The sequence below is a fragment of the Penicillium chrysogenum genome, assembly GCF_028827035.1.
Source record: "Penicillium chrysogenum strain IBT 35668 chromosome Unknown utg000001l_segment0_segment0, whole genome shotgun sequence".
NCBI classification, from domain to species: Eukaryota; Fungi; Ascomycota; class Eurotiomycetes; order Eurotiales; family Aspergillaceae; genus Penicillium; species Penicillium chrysogenum.
The window spans coordinates 6,531,691-6,548,561 of NW_026622749.1; the positions used below are offsets into that span (position 1 = coordinate 6,531,691).

Sequence of the window (16,871 nt, forward strand, 5' to 3'; positions counted from 1 at the left end):
TCCTCCAAGGCCCAATTGAGATGACGTAATATGTAGTCTTGATGAGGGTTTGTAGGCGTAGCCTTTATATAAATGAATTTAATGGTGTTTTGGTTGAGATAAATCCATTTAGACTCAATATGTTGCGTACCGTGCTCGGCTCACTTGTGAAATACGTTAGATAGCTCTATCTCTCTCTCTCTCTCTCTATCTATCTCTATCTTCTCCTCTCTCCTTGTCCATTTCGTTACCTATGGAATGCCATATAGTCTTTTCTTTAAAGATCCTCTCAGTAGTCGTCCCATAACAAAATCACTGAAGGAATGAATGGGACGTTCCATATCATTGCGGGCGCTGCTGGGGGCTGTCAGCACAAACACAGAAGCAGATTTCATATAGAACGGATAAACACACCTCGTTTTTGATCGGGGAAAATTTGTCCCCTACCTTCTGGATGTACTCGTCGATATGTTGATAGGGCAGATCGCAGCACAAAAACACACAGTGGATAAAGCCACCCTCCCCGCGCAATTCAGACAATGTATCAGCTGCCTTACGCTTCTCCAGCATCTGAAGCAGACCCTTTAGATTGGATCCAGATGATGGGCCGCAGACAATTCCCCCGCGAGACAGCTCCAGCGACAGAGAGAACGAATCCAGTGAGTTCACTTCTTCAAACGTATCCACTGCCTCCTTCCAGGGAAAATTGGAGGCCTCCATCAGTTCAAGCTCCCCCAGATCTGGCACACGATCACCCGGCGTAGCGCACAACCCCAGCCGGAGGACAGATGGCTTCACTTCCTTGAAATAAGTGCCCAGCCCTATCATAGTGCCAGTAGTGTCTATGCCAGCACATATCACGTTGATCTCAGGCAACTGATTGGAAATCTGCGGGCCTGTCCAGCGTATATGAGCGCGCCAGTTCTTGTCATTCTCATACTGGTTTGGGTTAAGGATGTTGTCAGACTCTAAGGCCATGTCCCGGGCTCTTTGGATGCCACCGCGTTCGTCGTACGGCAAGGGCTGGGAAGGTCCACCAAAGAGCGTGAGGTCGAGTCCAAAAAACTGCATCAGGCGCAATCTTGCCTCACTTGTTTTGTTGCTTAGAAATGCCTGACTATCTTTAATGCCGTGTACGGCGCGTGCAATCATCGACATCGAGATGGCCGTTGAGTCCGAGCTGTATTCAACGATAGTGTTGGTCTTTCCAGAAACGACACCTGACTCTAGCATGTTCATCACTGACTTATCAGTTAGTGACTACTTGTTGAACATACTCAATTGAAATCGAATTTTTCCGTACCTGGCATGGCCTTGACGTTGTTGGCGGGATGCGTGGCCATCAGCTTAGCGTAAATGCGCACGCCATCCTGAGAGAATGGGTTCAAAGACTCTGGCAGCTCGACTAGGGGGAGGGGAGGCTGAGAGTCAGGGTCGAAATATTTCTTGAGCGAGTCTGGTCCAAAGTAGACGTTGAGATCGTTCTGATTTGCCATAGTGGGGAGAGAAGGGGGTTAAAATCTGCATGCAATGTGTGCACCTTCATGGAGGAGCAGACAGCCTTCGAATTATGTGATTTTATATAGTTTCCTGTAGCAAGATGAAATGAAGCTGGCATCCTATGACTGGTTGATCTCTTGTAAGATGTCCTCCATTATTACCGCGAGATAACTCTCATAAAGTGGAGAAATTGTGGGCCGACATGTCGCTTTTTCCCAACAACGAACCTGCGGCAAATTAGAAGTCCAGCTTCTTGATGACGGGAATTACCCTCTCTACTCTGTAGGTAGGTACCACGGATCAAGGCATGCTTGGCCAGACGGCAGAAGGTATGAGATCACTTCAAGACCTCAGAGCGCAGCCTCTGGTGGGGCAAACGAGTACCTTGCTAAGATCCTTTGTCGTGGCACGATTCCCTTCCCTGAAGAAAATTTGGTCTTCCTGGCTCCTTGGAGCGGGATTCCTCTCTTGGCACGGCATCGCGTCGGCAAACTGATCATTTCCGAGCGGGTTATAAAACTTTAAATCTTCTCTATATCATCTGATACCAGGAGGAACTGTTGAGAAGTCCCCAGTAGAACAATGACTGAAGCAGTTTGAGGCTCAGAGAAGGATTAAGACCCTTGCACTACACCCTTAGACATCAGTGGCAAAGCCAATGGTGACAGAGACGAGGTTGGCATGATCAAAGCGCGTATATTTGTGGAGCAGTTGCTCTTGTTGAATGCCTGAGGCATCAGATGCAAGATAGAAGCCAGATAGTTTGCCCGCTCTCTCTCTCCCTTTCTCCTCTCTGTCCAACCTAATACATACAGTGCTTTCTCTATCGATTTATCATCTGTATTGTATCTCTATAAGGCTATGAGCCTCCCTTGCTAGCTAGACCACTAGTAACTCGTTTTTCTGAAGCTTTTACTTAGGCTCGAGAGTCGACGATCCATATAGTGAAAGCCCCACTTTCGTGCGTGGAAAATTCTGCACGGACCCAGATTAGACCAATCACGCCTAGGAATCTTCCGTTTAGCTTTATTTAACTCTAGCTAATATCGAGACTAACAACAACGGGGACACTTACCCTCGATAAATGGGGCCTACCAACACAGGGTATTAGTGTTGGGCTTGGCACGATTATGTTATTCTTTGTATAAATGGTCCCACTGGGTCTATGATGCTTCATACATGCGAAAGCCGGGCCCAATTCTAATGACCCAATCACTAGAAACCTTCGGTCTGATATTCATCTAAGCCCATCTTCCGAGTACCGCCATTAGTCCTGCACCGAGGCAGAGCAGGGCAAAAGCCGACAAGACAACCCCGATAGGAGCTCGACGCATAGATGGACTGAACATGAACTCATGTGCAATCAATTCAACGAGGCCAGTGTAGATAAGTATGCCAGCGGAGATAGAGTCAAAAACACCGTTGACTATTAGCGTCGTTCGACCAGTGGGCGGATAGACATTGCGGACACCCAAGCCAATTGCAATGGCAACAGGGGTGGTCAGACCATAAACAATTCCCAAGATGTAAGGCGTGAAGCTCTTGGACTCTGGCCACGGAATGGTGGCGAGGCGAGCACCCAGTCCCAATCCCTCGAACGTCTGGTGGAATACCAAGACAATATAGAGTGTGATAAATTCGGCACCGGACACTGCAAGTGTCAGGCCAATGAAAATTGAATGAAAAACAATCCCGAATTCCAGAATGAAGATGCCGGTCAATTGAGCTGCATATCCTTCCGAAGATATGAAGTCGTCTTTGGCCATCGCGGTATCGCAGTGCTTGCGGGAATGGTCCAAACTGTCCTTTGCTGGCATGTCACTCGTGACTTCGCCCATATCTTCGATGCCACGCTCATGACCCGAAGCAGAATGCGAATAGCGCATGACCATCAATTCCACAAAGGACATTAGAACAACGGTAATGAGGATGATCCCTTCAACCCAGCAATACTCTGAGATCGGTCCAGTCAAACACTCATTCGTCAGAGCCTCCTCAGCAGGAGCGAGCAGATGGATAAAGGCCGTGGCAATGATGACACCAGAACCAAAGTATTTGGCTATAAAAAATGCCTGAGGTGGGATTCCGGCCCCACCAAAGCGTTTTGCTAGAACAGGGAAGACGGCGGCTATCATGGAACCGGCCATTATGACAAAGATGGATGAAATGCGGAGGCCCATCCGACCATCATACTCGTTACCAGTGTCACAGGTATCGACTTCACCTCTTTTGATGAGAGAGAGGAGTTCGGTGGCCATCTTGACAAGGACCAATATTGTTTCCCCAGGAAAAGTTGAAATGAGGGCTGATTAATGAAATGTGTAACATGAAAAAACTCTCGGCCAAAGCGTCCTGTTGATGGAATACCTGACAGTATTGAGATTCAACGGAGGTAGAAAAGAAAGGAAATCTGCAATGGTCTTTCCAAGTCAAATTGGCTATACGCGCTTCAAATATGAATCTGACAGTCCCCAAGGTCCCTAGTAAACGTGCAAATTTGCGAAGTCTAACTACATGGGTCTTAAAATTGCGTTTGAAAGCTCCTAAGTAGAAACCCCTAAGCAGCAGGATACATAGAAATGTGACCTTGGCCCTAATATCAACTTCAAGTAGCCGAGCCGCTAAACCTTATTGCAATACGATACGATACATGTATTGGCGTAATAATTTTCCGTATCTGGCAGGTCTGGACGATCCACCGTGGGTATAAGATTTGGGCTTATTAACGACTCTTGGCTCAACCGCCTTTTTCAACTTCGGCTTTGCTAATTGCGAGCGCGCAGACACGTCTGATGCTACCCAGGCCAAATATGCCGATACAGGTCCCGTCTACCGAGACCCTCCATCTGCCTAAAATTCGACGTACCCATACAGGTTGCAGACCATGCCGCAGAAGAGGCAAGCGAGTCAGTGTGGTTTCCCTATGTCCCTGGTTAGCCATATTCTGAACTTCTTCAGTGCGATCAGACAAAGCCCTGCTGCCAAGCCTGCGCAAGATTATCGCTGAACTGCACTTATGGTACCGATTTTAGTTTTCGAAATCTGAATGGTGCATCATTCCAGCAACAGCTTACTACGATTAAAAATACTTCGCCTCGACCAGTGACGGATTTCAAACCTATCAAACTAAGCGTCGCGTCAGGCACAAATGACACTGCTTTCCCCTTCCACTCGCTCGGCGGGTTCTCTTCCGCGGAAATTCCGATGACTCCGAGTACCGAAGACATCCATGAGGCTGGCTACTTCAGCCATTTCCATAGGCATGTCCGGCATCTTCTTCCTGCAGCTTCTCTTCGATTCACAGAAGGATCTCTCCAGCCTCTCTGTTTACGGTTCGCCATACTTTGTATATCCGCATCGAATATGTCGATGCTCGATGCCCGAGTCCAGAGCTGCATTTCGGCTATCGATCACCGAAGATCGATCTTCAGCCCGCTTGTCAATGCCTTGCACCACCGTCATGCTCAAAATTATCACGATTTGACGCTCTGGCATTTCCGCAACGCGCATCTTGATGACATCAAGCGTCAAGCACCTGCGTTCCTTGCTGCGCTCGTCCTTATCGCCCTTTACCATCACGCATCGACCAATCATTTCAGATTTCGATTGGCGGTAATGGATTCCGTCCGGTTTGTTTTGATTTATAGGACACAACTAATGGACTCGGCGGGCGGGGCTGATTCTTTGCAAATGTGGTTCCGCCTGTGCACATCGCACCGACCAGCAAAGCCGCCTGCATTGCTTCTGGAAGGTCAAGGAGCTAGTTCCCTTGGACCTAATCTCCTTCCGGATATCACCGAGCACTTATATCTTGACTGTATCCTAGGAATGAGTGCAGACGACCTGATATACGACATCCTTATCAAGACGTTGGAAATTCGGACAAAATTGGTGGTGTATCGGTGCGTTGCGGACAGCCGCCAGATATCTGAGATGTCAAGTGAGGTCGGCAGCCTTGCGTACGAAATACTGAACAAAATGTTGGGAAGACGGTGTGTACCAGAGGAGTACGCCGAAGCTCGGGAAGGCTTTGTACAAAGTTCACACCTGCTGGGTCTGTTGGAGATTCAAAAGGAACGACTAGAGGTGTGGAGATCCCAACTCAATGCAAATCAGCTACCGAAAGGTTCCCTTGCCAACCTGGGTATACAAAATGGAATGAGCTGGCGTACCTCATCTTCTCCAATATGTCAAAGCTTTCCGAACCATCGAGATACGATAAATGCCCTGTATTGCCTGCTCTGTGAAACCATTTTTGAAGAAGCAAATGGAGCAAATACGTTTTGCTGGCCTTTTCCGGTCGTGAATGAGCGTTCGACTCGGCTTGAAAATCTAGCGCGCAGCATGTGTCAGATTGCTGGTATAGTGGATTTCAAAATTTCGAACACCTCAGATGTGTACACACTCAGCCTGGCAGAAACAATGCTTCAAATTGTGCTACTTTGGAGATCAGATGAGATCTTCTCTTATGTCTTGGATGTCCTATGGCCACAGCTTGAGATGAATGGGAGGGGTTACGAACACTCCCACTACCCGACGCATCTCGTTAAGCGCATTATCACCCAAATTGCCGCGTATTGGGAGCAAGGTCGAGCGATATTCGTTGCATTACCGGCGGTCCCAGAAGAAATTCCAAAGTTTAAGTTGTTGGACATTCATCATCCAGTGGACATGGTTGTCTGCGGTTATAACAAGCACGGTAAACATTTCATTGAGAAAGTTTCACTTCCATGATATGATATATGACTTGTTTGGCTAGTTACCTGGGTCGGTAACATCATTCAAGCTGAACTCCCCTTTGCTGAAATCCGATGTTTATTAGAACATAATGAAGATAGTGATTAATCAGAAGTCCAAGTAATCGCGCTCAATTAATCGTTATTCCCTAACACGAGGCGAAATACTACGGGCTTTGTACTAATATCTACACTCAACCGCTTGTAATCAGGTGCCAGGAGGTTTTCCGGTGACCAAAGCATTGAGATAACCTTTGTGCTCGTTCATACCCATTTGTTGCTATTCGTCATAAACCAAGAGGCACGTGTGTGAAAACACCACTATCTGATGTACACAAATGTCACGTTTTGTGGGGACCATCAAACTCTGTCCATGGGTCTAGTCCGCGAAAGGGGTAATTTTACGCCCGTTATAGAATTACAGATGTGGTATCCGCTGCTTGGCTACTTTAATCTGTCCCATTCGAATGTGGAGAACAATGCTACCTTTGATCCTCTTTGGGACAAAATTTACGCTCTGAATGTTAAATACCTGTACAAATACCGTTCTGCAAAAGTATAATCTCTGTAATCTATTCAGTAGCCTGGTATCCAATGAAATCGCAATCCCAGTGAGTCTGTGGATCCTTCGATAACATCCCCCGATCTCCCCTTTAGAACTCGTGGACGGCTGTGGTGCCTGGTAATAGAGAGTGAGAAGTAATGGAGTAATATTTCAGAACGCCGATCAGATCGTTTTTTCAACCTGTTTTGGCTGGTAGCATACATACAACAGTTGTAGCTTCGAGGAATGATCTTCAGACTTGAAGCAGGTTGGCCTGCTTCTTCATGACATGATAATGCCCTGAACTTCTATCTCTAGGTTTAGTCTAGAGAATTATAATAGGTATTATAAAACAGGTGTATTGAGGAAATGTGTTTTCACATACAATTGGCATCTTTCAGTTATATACGTTCTACTCCCTCTCCCCTCGAAAAACGAAGCAAAAGAAAAAGACAAAAAGAAATACGCCTGAATTAATTGAATTAAGCTTCGGAACAGAAAATATAAAAAATGGACCATTCCAGGTAAGGCTCGTAATTTTACCCAGTCGACATCGTCCGCCATCATCCAGAGAACCAGCTGCTTGCTCTATAAACCTCGTCTCATCCCCCACTCTTTGGAAGCTGGCTGGTTTGAAACGAACCGTGCTCATATTCTCGGTTTACTCTCTGGTGCTTCAAGGTCGAATATGGATCTCGCCTTTTTCATCTCACACAGCACCCCTGCTGTCAAGCCGGTCTATGTTCTCCTCGAGTCAAATTACTATAACCACTCGCCGCAGCCGCATCTGCCTCTGCCACTGCCAGTCAAGGAGGAGCCCAAATCCTCGCTGCCGTCCATATCGACTCTGTTCAGGGATGCCGATGGTGCTCAGCACGCAGCCAGTGAGTAATTCACCATCATATCAATATCATATCAAACAACATAACTAACATATCCTTAGAGCGCCGACGGCTTTCTCCACCTCACCGTGACCGTGACGTTCAGATCCAGCCCTACAAACTGCCCCCGCCACCACCACTGCGTCCAGGCCCCGGCAACGACCACAGTAAGAGCCACTCCCCCTCAGAGCCTAACACCAAGCCGGAGACACACCCGCACCGTTTCTCCATCTCCAGCACGAGATCCATACACCCCCCGCACAGCACAGCAGCACCCTACACCGCACCCGCTCTAAGCGTTACCTCCCACCCATCCCCCGTCGACGTACTCCAACCAACAAAGTATTACACCTGCCCTCCAGCAACGGCATCCTTCCAGCCCGCCATGACAGTGACTGCACCGCAAATGCCTCAACCGCCCGTCCAGGTCCAGAGGTAGCAGCAGCCTAGGTCTCAGTCGTCCTCTACTCTGATCTCCCGTGTTACTCTCGCTTGGCACCACCACCATTACTTCCCGCCCTCCAATTCAAATCTCTGCCAGAAGAAGCGTGATCGCTATATCTGCCGCACCTGTCGTAAGGCTTTCTCGTGCCCTTTTGGGCTACGCGCCCATTTCCACTCGCGTGCCCGCGAGAAGTCAGTCCGCTGTACTCATGCTGGCTGTGGGAAGTCTTTCTCTGTTCGCAGTACTATGAGTTGTCATGGACGGGGCTGTTGCTCTAGTCGGCCGACTGCTGCTACTGTCCTGGTGGTGTGACTGTCTTGTCGTCGTAGTATTTTCCTGGGGTGGATTTTCTCCTTTGCTTTCTTTAAAGCGCGGTGTTCCGTTTGGCGTTCTTCCATGTGATGCCGTGATAACCTGGATCTTGGCTTTGGCCCCTTTTTTATCGGATTCCTAGTTGGTGTAGATGAGCCGGATCTATACACTACTATATTATAAAATTGCAATCCTCAATGTACATTTTATGGCGTTTGACTCTATAGGCACATATAGTGCTTTATCATATTAATAACCATCTCCACAATTAGGTTGAAGCATTCTTCTCTTTTGTTCTTGTGGGAGTGACTCGCCTTGTACCATATCAAAAATAAAATTACAGCTTTGATGAGGAAAATCTCGCCATGCTTCTAGAAGTGCTCGCAGTGCTGATGGATGCCATGGGTATATATATACCTGGGCTTCGAGATTGGAATGTGCAATGAGAGCCGATCCTACACTCGTATATTGTCTCCTTGCAATTTTAATGTCCTACTGGGAGTTGCAGGGCATTTCATCTGGCCTTTTGTGCCAACACCTGTGTTAGTTTTCTACGTATGATAAGTTCTGGTTGAGACACATTTAAGAATACTATCAAGATATCGCAATTTTGAGAATAAAATGCCCATAAGCCAGAAAGAAGTAGTTATCCTCGTATACAGCACGTCTCTACTTCTTTCATCAACGGAACGAAAGGCTATGTGCATAATATGGCGGCATCCAGTGCATTCACCATGAAACGAAAGGATACTGGATCAACCAGAGTAGATCAACCAAACAAAACCCAAGAGATGAAAAAGAACAACGATCCCAAGACGAACCCACAGCCAGGTGCCCGCATATCACGTATGTTTCATGGAACCAGAACCCAAGACTCCTTCTAATCCCTCCAAACCACAACCTTCTTCCTCAACCAGGAGGGATTCCACCGAGAATGAGCAATCACAGCAGCCTGCGAGACCATCCGACTCTGATACTGAGCGATAAGACATCCATATCCACTCTCAGTGTATCCAACCTCCTTGTACATAACCAGCATCGCAACTCACGGATTCCGCGGTTTATGCATATTGCTATCAATCCGCCCACAGCTCGTACTATCGCGCCCATCTCCATATTTCGCGTACGACCGAGCGACGCTGGGGTCAACATGTGAAGGATGCGAAGTCGAGGAGCTGCGACTTAGCGAGCCGGGGGATGACGGTGCCGAGGAGCCGGGTGTTTCTGCAGATACAGCTGTGGGGTTTGCCGTTGCTCTGGCTGCGGCTGCTGCTGCTGCGGGGTTGCAATGTGCACAGACGAAGATGTTGAAGCCGCGACCGTTGCAGCTGAGGCAGATTGCTCCTCTGGGAGTGGTTTAGTATGGAGATGGAGGTGGAACGGCTGTTTGGGGGTCTATACCTCGGGGCGTTCCCTGCGCAACCCTTGCATGTAACTACCGTTCGTCCTCCGATGCATGAGATGTGCTCTGGGTCAAGGTTGAGCAAGGGTTGAATAGAACTGGCCATTGTAGTGGATGTAGATGGGTAGAGGAGAATATTGGGAGGTAAAGGTGCTGATGCGGAGAGTGAAGTATGATCGGGATAGACCTGATATAAGGTGCAGGTTGCTTTGTGGGACTCTTCCTGTTCTTTCTTTTTTTCTCGTTTTCAGGGAAATGGAATCCCAATAAAGAATCGTCAGTATGTTGTAGACCGTGAAAGGGCAGTTGGGGACAAAGGAAGTCAATAGTATAGGCCAAAGGTTTAAAGCCAGAAAGAGAAGAAACAACGGATTTCTTATACAGGAAGAGATTAATCAGTGCCACCAACTCAGTTCCCGAGAGTTTCCAAGTGTCACATATGCGATATGCACAACGGAGCGTGGAATTGATGACGGGAATCAGGATTGAGTCCGCCGGGATGATCAGCAGGACAGAGAAAGGAGCGATGATAGGACGGTGAGCCAGGTACATGATGTACGTTGGATATTTCATTTACACGCAGGGCCATCTCACTCGAATCCTTCGGTTATTCCCGAATAAAAAGAAAAATAGATCCAACAGAAGAGGGGGAACGGCACAGAAACCGTTCTGGACTTGGCTGAGTTGTCAAACCCCGCTGCCTAGTTTCTTGTGCCTGTCAAGCTAAGGTAGCCAGCTGCGGAAATGCAGGGTTTCTGAAACAGGAGCTGGTGGGGGATGGCGTTTCTCGATCCACACGACCGGGCCTACGTCGTTCATACATTTTGCGAAGGGTTCATTCGCTGGTCATTCTGTGAGAGGATTTCTAGAGGAGACCTGCGGTGAAACCAGAATATCATCAAATTGGCAAATCAAAGATCGATCTATCGTTGGGCAGACAGTCGTTCATGTGCAGCGGAAAAGATGTCCCAGGAGCATGGCCGCCACCTCGTGATACAACAAATCTTGACCGCACAATTTGGTATACGATTATCCTTCCGGGTTAGGACTGTTGACATAGCCACGAGTATGGGATGTGAAATTCCAACCACGGATAGCTGCATTGGACCATGTGACCATGATCTGATCTCCGAGATGATGTATAGATGATAGGGGCCATGCTGGGTGGATTTTCGATGACTTCTCTTCCGCGGTGGACCTCTCTTGTTAGCTCTTCTCGTATTTTCCTCGTATGGGATAGCCTTTCCATCTCAACCAAATAAAGTAAAGTACCATGCATGGAAGTTTGGAATTGACAGTCAGACGGTTACCAGCCCAGTTCGCTTACCATATACCTGATTAGGAACAGTGTTGGAGGGCTTTAACGGAGTACGCTCCCAAAGCGTAGTTGCCGTAGGTGGTAAGGAAAACGCACGATGACGATCTCGAGCAGGGGTCGAAGCGATGCAACGATCCCCATAATCCGCATATCACATAATAATGCTTCGTAAGGACAATCTCCGATAAACACCGGAGAAAGCGGATGCATCTGACAAGCGCATGTGGTGCCGACATAAAGAAATCCGAAAGAAAAAGGGAAAAAAAAGGAACTGCTGTACTATGAGGTGAAAAGAAAGCTCTGTGACAGGTGTGAGCTACCAATAAACAGGAAGAAGGGGAAATTGAAATTGGGAGTCACAGCCAATGGCAGTTCATACGCAGCCCGAAGCCCGAAGCGCCGTGGATGTGACACTTAGCCTCAAGCAGGTAACCGTGGAGGGGGCAAGGACAGGGGTAAAAGGCTGAGAAAACCCCTTTAGCAGTCCCAATAGGACAAGGATTCCTTGCAGCCGTTTGACTTTCCTCGAATCTATTGTATGATCTGACCTGAAGCGCTTCTGCAGATTGGTCACATGCAGACTGAATCCTGTCGAAATGACATTGAATAGCTCGAATAAATGCGTCATCTCGGGCTTTGCATGCAGTCTGCCATCAGCCAAAAGATCGATGTAACCTAAATACGAGGTCATATAGAAGCAACGGGTATGCGCGTCATTAGGCGGGTTGTGGATTCGTATACTAAATATATCAGCTTCTGATTGATCATACTGTATGGAAGAGAGAGTTATTCCAAACTACGGCTTGTTCAACCGGTTCGCTGTTGGGAAGGATACCTGCAGCCAGCCACTTCCAATCACACGCTAGTCCAGGATTCGAAGTCCAAAATTTAAAGCCGGGCTGGAGTCGAGGCTTCACATGGGCGGCAAGTTGCGTCCACCATTACAACGGAGAAGTTTCCATTGATGTCTCAAAAGAGCTGAGACTTCCGAAGGTTGTCCTGGAACTAGAACGGTTGCAAATCGCTTTTCGGCAATTAGTGTCACGGTTGAACCCCGAGGATGCCGGGAGAAAAAGGAAAAAGAAATTATGAGGTTGCACGTAAATGAAAGAAGAGTCAATTGCAAGTCAGCTGATATGAACCTATAGGATACCTGCAGCCCGGTTCCCATTGTCGCTGCAAGAGCCGAGTCTCACTTTTTATCGATGGCATGTTCCTATTCCTATTTCTAGTGGAAGTTATATGGTATCTTCATTTTCTGTTTGCTGTTAAATATAATAGGGTAACTTGTATATGCAGATATAAAAAGTCGAGCACAATACACCATCAGATACCGACTATTCTCCGAACTTCGGCACTCAAGACATTACCTGAAGCATAAAATGAACTGACATGCCAAGCGAATGACCTTCGGCGACAGTGGAATGATATCACAGTGCATTTTTAAACGAGGCCACCCAAGGCTACCCAAAACCGGTACCTGACAGGCTAAAAGGCTGTAGCCCCAGAGACCACGAGGTGGTTTATAGGATTACAACTTGGTCGAAAAATAAAGGATTGACATTCTCCATTACGATCTGCATAGCTATCACATGGGAAGGAATAAGGACGTGGCGTCCCATCTTCGAGTCGCCGTATCTGACCCAGCTAATAGTCGTGTAGCCACAGTAAAAGGGGGGAAAGCAAAGAAATAGGGCAGAAACAAATTATCCAGCCAATAAAACGCCCGGTAGGGGGGAAACAAACAAGCCTGGTCCATCCTTCCACGCAAAGCCAGGACGCCTGGGTAATCCCGAGATCATCAAATCGTTGGAATCACGCCGAAACTCATGTGTCAGCGTTAAATCATAAAATATCAAAGAGCAGAGAGCATAAAGCAAAAGAAAACGAAACTAAAGTGATCCCGGTCACTGGAAGTATTCATTGGGCAAGGCTGCGAGCACAGCAATTGTTCCCAGACCACCCAGCAAAGCGCTGACGACAGCCGTGGTTGCGTGGCTTGCCAAGGACTTTGAGGTTGGGTGATTAGACTTGATTCGCTTAGCCGGACGCTCATTCTCAGCAAATGCGGAGTCATTCTCGGCAAGTGCGGAGCTGATCGCATCCTTGGCTTCAGCGGCAATTGTGTTAAGGTCGGAATCCGGCTGGCTGGCTGCCTCTACAGGCAGCCGCTGAGCATCTTGGGAAAAGCCGGGTTCAACAGACGACGATTCCATCTCTGCGAAAGAACGCTTCAACTTTGCCCATGACTTATTCCGCTCGTCTGTCGCGCGGTTCGAGAATGGTCCATCAACATAGAAATTCTCAAGTTCTTCGGATGACGGTACATCAGCAGTGCTCTGAATCTTGCATTGCATTTGTCGATATTTGTTCTGGCATGAACTTGGCAGTTCACCAGAAACAGCGCATGTCGGGAACTGGGCGCCTGGGTTTGTCATACCAGCAGCAGTCTGCGTCGTCAATGGTTTGCTCTCGTTATGTGCGGGGTTCAGTGACTCTGCCTCGCGAGCCCGCTGCAACAATTTCCCGAGGGTACCTGAGGGTTCAGGTACATGCTTAGACACTTCGACGGCATCAGTATGGTTGGGGCGTCCAAACTCCTTGAGATAATCCGAAAGGAAGGAATGGACATCAGGCCTCTGCGAAATAGGGTGTTCAAGACGCTCATTCTGCGAGGGACACTCAGATTCGTCTTCGGATACATCAGAGACCTCATAATCTTCTTCCTCGAAGTCCTCGTCATAATCCTCCTCTTCGTCGTCTTCCACAAAGTCTTCTGCCCACACTTCACAGCCATCTCCATGAGTCGATTCACTGTCGAACATCCCGTATGGATAGTCGTGGTAGTTCTCCGAGATTGAATAATCGCTTACACCATATGATTCAGACACGTACCCCTCATTTCCCTGGGCTTCTTCGTCTGAATCAACGGACTCGTCATCGCAGAGCCAGTCTTCATTGAGATTCGGATCCCAATAAGGAGCCACATCGCACCATCGATTGCCGACCATTTGGGGCTTCCAGGCTCTCACGACCCAGCATTTGTGACAGTCGTCAATCTCGGTTTCAGTGTCAAGCTGCTGTTTGAGTTCTTCGCTGAGAATCTCCAGTGGCTTTTCGACGATCCAGCACAAATTGCTCATCTGTTGGCCGGCGTGATTTTCATTGATGATCCAGTATCTCCGCTTATCGACCGACCAGTACCTAAGAAGGCTGCCGGGCATACGATGGAACGATGTGTCTGAATTGTCAACATCGGGCTCCCAATAAACTTCTGTCCCAAAGCAAGGTCGGAAGGTAGGGGAGTCATCTACCCAGTAAGCATCTTTGGCAAGAGAACAACGGCGAGTAGCGTGGATGATGCGCCTGTCATGGTCAACGTCGGGTATCGTGTTGGATTCACCCCAAGCCATGTCTGCCAGGCGCATGAACATAGGCCGCATAATGGTCCAATTGCTGTAGTCAAATTCGGGTACTTTCTGGTAACAGACTCGAGGGAGAGCACCTGCTTCATGTGTTTGTAGAGCATATGAAAGTTCAGTAGAGGCCGGTTCGGTGAGAGATTCTTGAGTGTCGGACACCGGTTTGATACCAGACAGCGGGCTAAGAAGATCCGAGGCCAGTGTTGTAGGGCCGGGCATAACCTTTGTGGTAGGCTCCTCGGTGGGAGACGAACCTGCGGAGCCAGGCTCGTCCTTTGGATGTTCGTCACTCTGAACACTTGAGACGGGGGAAACTAGAGACATATCCACAGGCTGCTCAGCAGGATTGTCCCAAGATCTAGCAATGGACTCTTTGGAAGAGACATCACTCGTGTTGTCGGCAGCCTCCATATCACTTTCGTCCTCGGGGACAGAGAAACTGTTGGTTGACGGACTTGGATCCGGTTTGATAGCAATATCGTCATCTGGAATGGCAACAGGCTGGGGTCTGAGCCAATCAACCTTGCAGCGGACTTCGATGGCCTCGAAAACCTCTGTATTGGATCAGCTCCAAGGCCATTAAACTCAGATTTTGCTAACTTACCCTGGCCACGGTCGACATCGACACCAAACCGGACGATATCTCCACTGTACAGTGGGGTATTCACATCTGTCACCAGCTTGCTATCATTCAAGAAGGTTCCGTGAGTCGAGCCACAGTCGGCGATGAAGACGACCTATCAATGATGTCAGTGAGGCTATACAGTCAGATTGGAGGCTCAAACTAACATTTTGGTCCGACGGTATGTTAAGGAAGGCATGGTCACGAGACATGACCCGAGACTCAAACCAAGCGTTCTCTGCTGCGGGGATCCGTTTTCGAGCTTCACGCTTTGAGGCACGTCCAATAGCCACGGTCTTATCACTGTCGGTGATGGTGAGGGTACGTAGAGGGTGGGTATCTTCGAAAAGGGGGACGAGCGTCACGGTGACTGTGAATTCAAGCTGTCAGTTGCGAGCAAAGTGACGGTTAAGATATCCGAGTACTTACCGCGTGGGTCCGACATGGTGAAAGGTAGATCAGTTGTAGCACTGTGTAGAATCTGGGAAGTAGAAATAGGAAGCTGTTTGTTTCTAGACGATAGTTAGACGAAGAGATGAACTCCACAGGTGATAAGAGAGACCATGACAGCCAGGTAGAATAAATAACAAAGCACGGGGAGATGAAGGATGGTGGGGGCAGCAGGTTAAGGGCGTTGGAGACAAAGGCAGCTTACCCGGGTGTTTCCAGGCTGCAACACGATCACATGGACCAGTTGAGGCAGCCAGGGAGATAGCAGACTTATTGCAGAACGGTAGCTTGCGAGCAGAACAACTCAGAGCAGCAAATATGAAAACTCGTTTAAATCACAGAGGGTGTGAAAGGGAAAGGGAAGGAAGAGGGGTAGGTTCGTGAATCAGGTTGAAGTTAGGTTCACCGCTGACGGACGTTCAAGAATGGGAAACCCCTTTGAAATGGCACTCAACTTAAACCTCAGTTACTGATTAATCTATTCAAAATTTAGAAGTCACGATTCATTAAGACACTAAGAAGTAAAGCACCCGGAAGCTCAGGAACAATGAGGTATGTATGAGAAGTGATAGTATAAGATAAGCAAATGACGCCGTTGGGCATATTTCAACGCGCATATAACCTGGCTCGACCGAACTTCCCTACTGGACACAGACCGGCTAAATAGCGAGAGTATACGTCCGCTTACTTCCTGAACCTTTTGGCGATTTATTCCCTTTCTTCTTCTTCGTCGTGGCATAAAAAGAAAAACAAAGTCCGGAGATGCCGATAAGGGGTGGGGTCAGCTGATGTGGGGACACACGTCATGGTCATCCGCACATTAGGGGGGAACTGACTTACCTAGGTAGGTAGGTATGTATGCAATACGATAGAGTACTTCATAGTCAACGACAACACACAACACTGTAAGTATTTTGTAGGCTAATCTGATGTTAATGAGCACTCTCATTTTCCTCTATGGTACACAAATTACTACATGGTCAAACCCCAATGCACTTACCCGGGCTCGGTTTGCCGTCCATCGGCCCATCCCATCCCGAGTCCTATCTCAGACAGACCCAGTACCAAAACAAAAAGAAAAAGAAAAGAAGGCGGACGGGGAATATGTCAACCAATAGTAAATACATATGGGGAGAAAAGAGAACCGGGGATCCAAAGATACCGAAGCCGGAAGAGAGAAAAAGGCTTAGACAGAAATACCCAAACCGGGGCGAAGAAAGAAGCGAAGAAATGAAGAGCGAGGATGGTCTGATGACTTGC

At 48.1% G+C, this 16,871-nt stretch overlaps 6 protein-coding genes across 6 annotated transcripts; 3 read left to right on the forward strand and 3 right to left on the reverse strand.

Annotated features, from left to right (window-relative positions):
* Positions 1-321: 321 nt before the first annotated feature.
* Positions 322-1,475, reverse strand: N7489_002596 (uncharacterized protein; the record flags this gene model as incomplete). The annotated part of the gene is made up of 3 exons (XM_056708351.1): positions 322-336; positions 394-1,220; positions 1,283-1,475. The coding sequence occupies 3 exons, from the start codon at positions 1,473-1,475 to the stop codon at positions 322-324; spliced, it is 1,035 nt and encodes a 344-aa protein (XP_056572653.1).
* Positions 1,476-2,720: 1,245 nt separating this feature from the next.
* On the reverse strand, positions 2,721-3,737 carry N7489_002597 (uncharacterized protein; the record flags this gene model as incomplete). The annotated part of the gene is made up of 1 exon (XM_056708352.1): positions 2,721-3,737. One exon carries the CDS (start codon positions 3,735-3,737, stop codon positions 2,721-2,723), a length of 1,017 nt encoding a protein of 338 aa, XP_056572654.1.
* A 1,105-nt stretch (positions 3,738-4,842) lies between these two features.
* N7489_002598 (uncharacterized protein) lies at positions 4,843-6,213 on the forward strand (the record flags this gene model as incomplete). The annotated part of the gene is made up of 1 exon (XM_056708353.1): positions 4,843-6,213. The coding sequence occupies one exon, from the start codon at positions 4,843-4,845 to the stop codon at positions 6,211-6,213; it is 1,371 nt and encodes a 456-aa protein (XP_056572655.1).
* Positions 6,214-7,285: 1,072 nt separating this feature from the next.
* Positions 7,286-8,397, forward strand: N7489_002599 (uncharacterized protein; the record flags this gene model as incomplete). The annotated part of the gene is given in 3 exon segments (XM_056708354.1): positions 7,286-7,643; positions 7,703-8,075; positions 8,091-8,397. Coding segments are annotated over 3 exon segments (1,038 nt in total), but the record flags the coding sequence as incomplete, so codon positions are not given.
* Positions 8,398-9,131: 734 nt separating this feature from the next.
* Positions 9,132-9,758, forward strand: N7489_002600 (uncharacterized protein; the record flags this gene model as incomplete). Its single annotated transcript, XM_056708355.1, has 2 exons — positions 9,132-9,243; positions 9,406-9,758. The coding sequence occupies 2 exons, from the start codon at positions 9,132-9,134 to the stop codon at positions 9,756-9,758; spliced, it is 465 nt and encodes a 154-aa protein (XP_056572657.1).
* Positions 9,759-13,024: 3,266 nt separating this feature from the next.
* N7489_002601 (FHA domain protein) lies at positions 13,025-15,606 on the reverse strand (the record flags this gene model as incomplete). The annotated part of the gene is made up of 4 exons (XM_056708356.1): positions 13,025-15,093; positions 15,144-15,276; positions 15,329-15,531; positions 15,591-15,606. The coding sequence occupies 4 exons, from the start codon at positions 15,604-15,606 to the stop codon at positions 13,025-13,027; spliced, it is 2,421 nt and encodes an 806-aa protein (XP_056572658.1).
* Between the last annotated feature and the right edge of the window lie 1,265 nt (positions 15,607-16,871).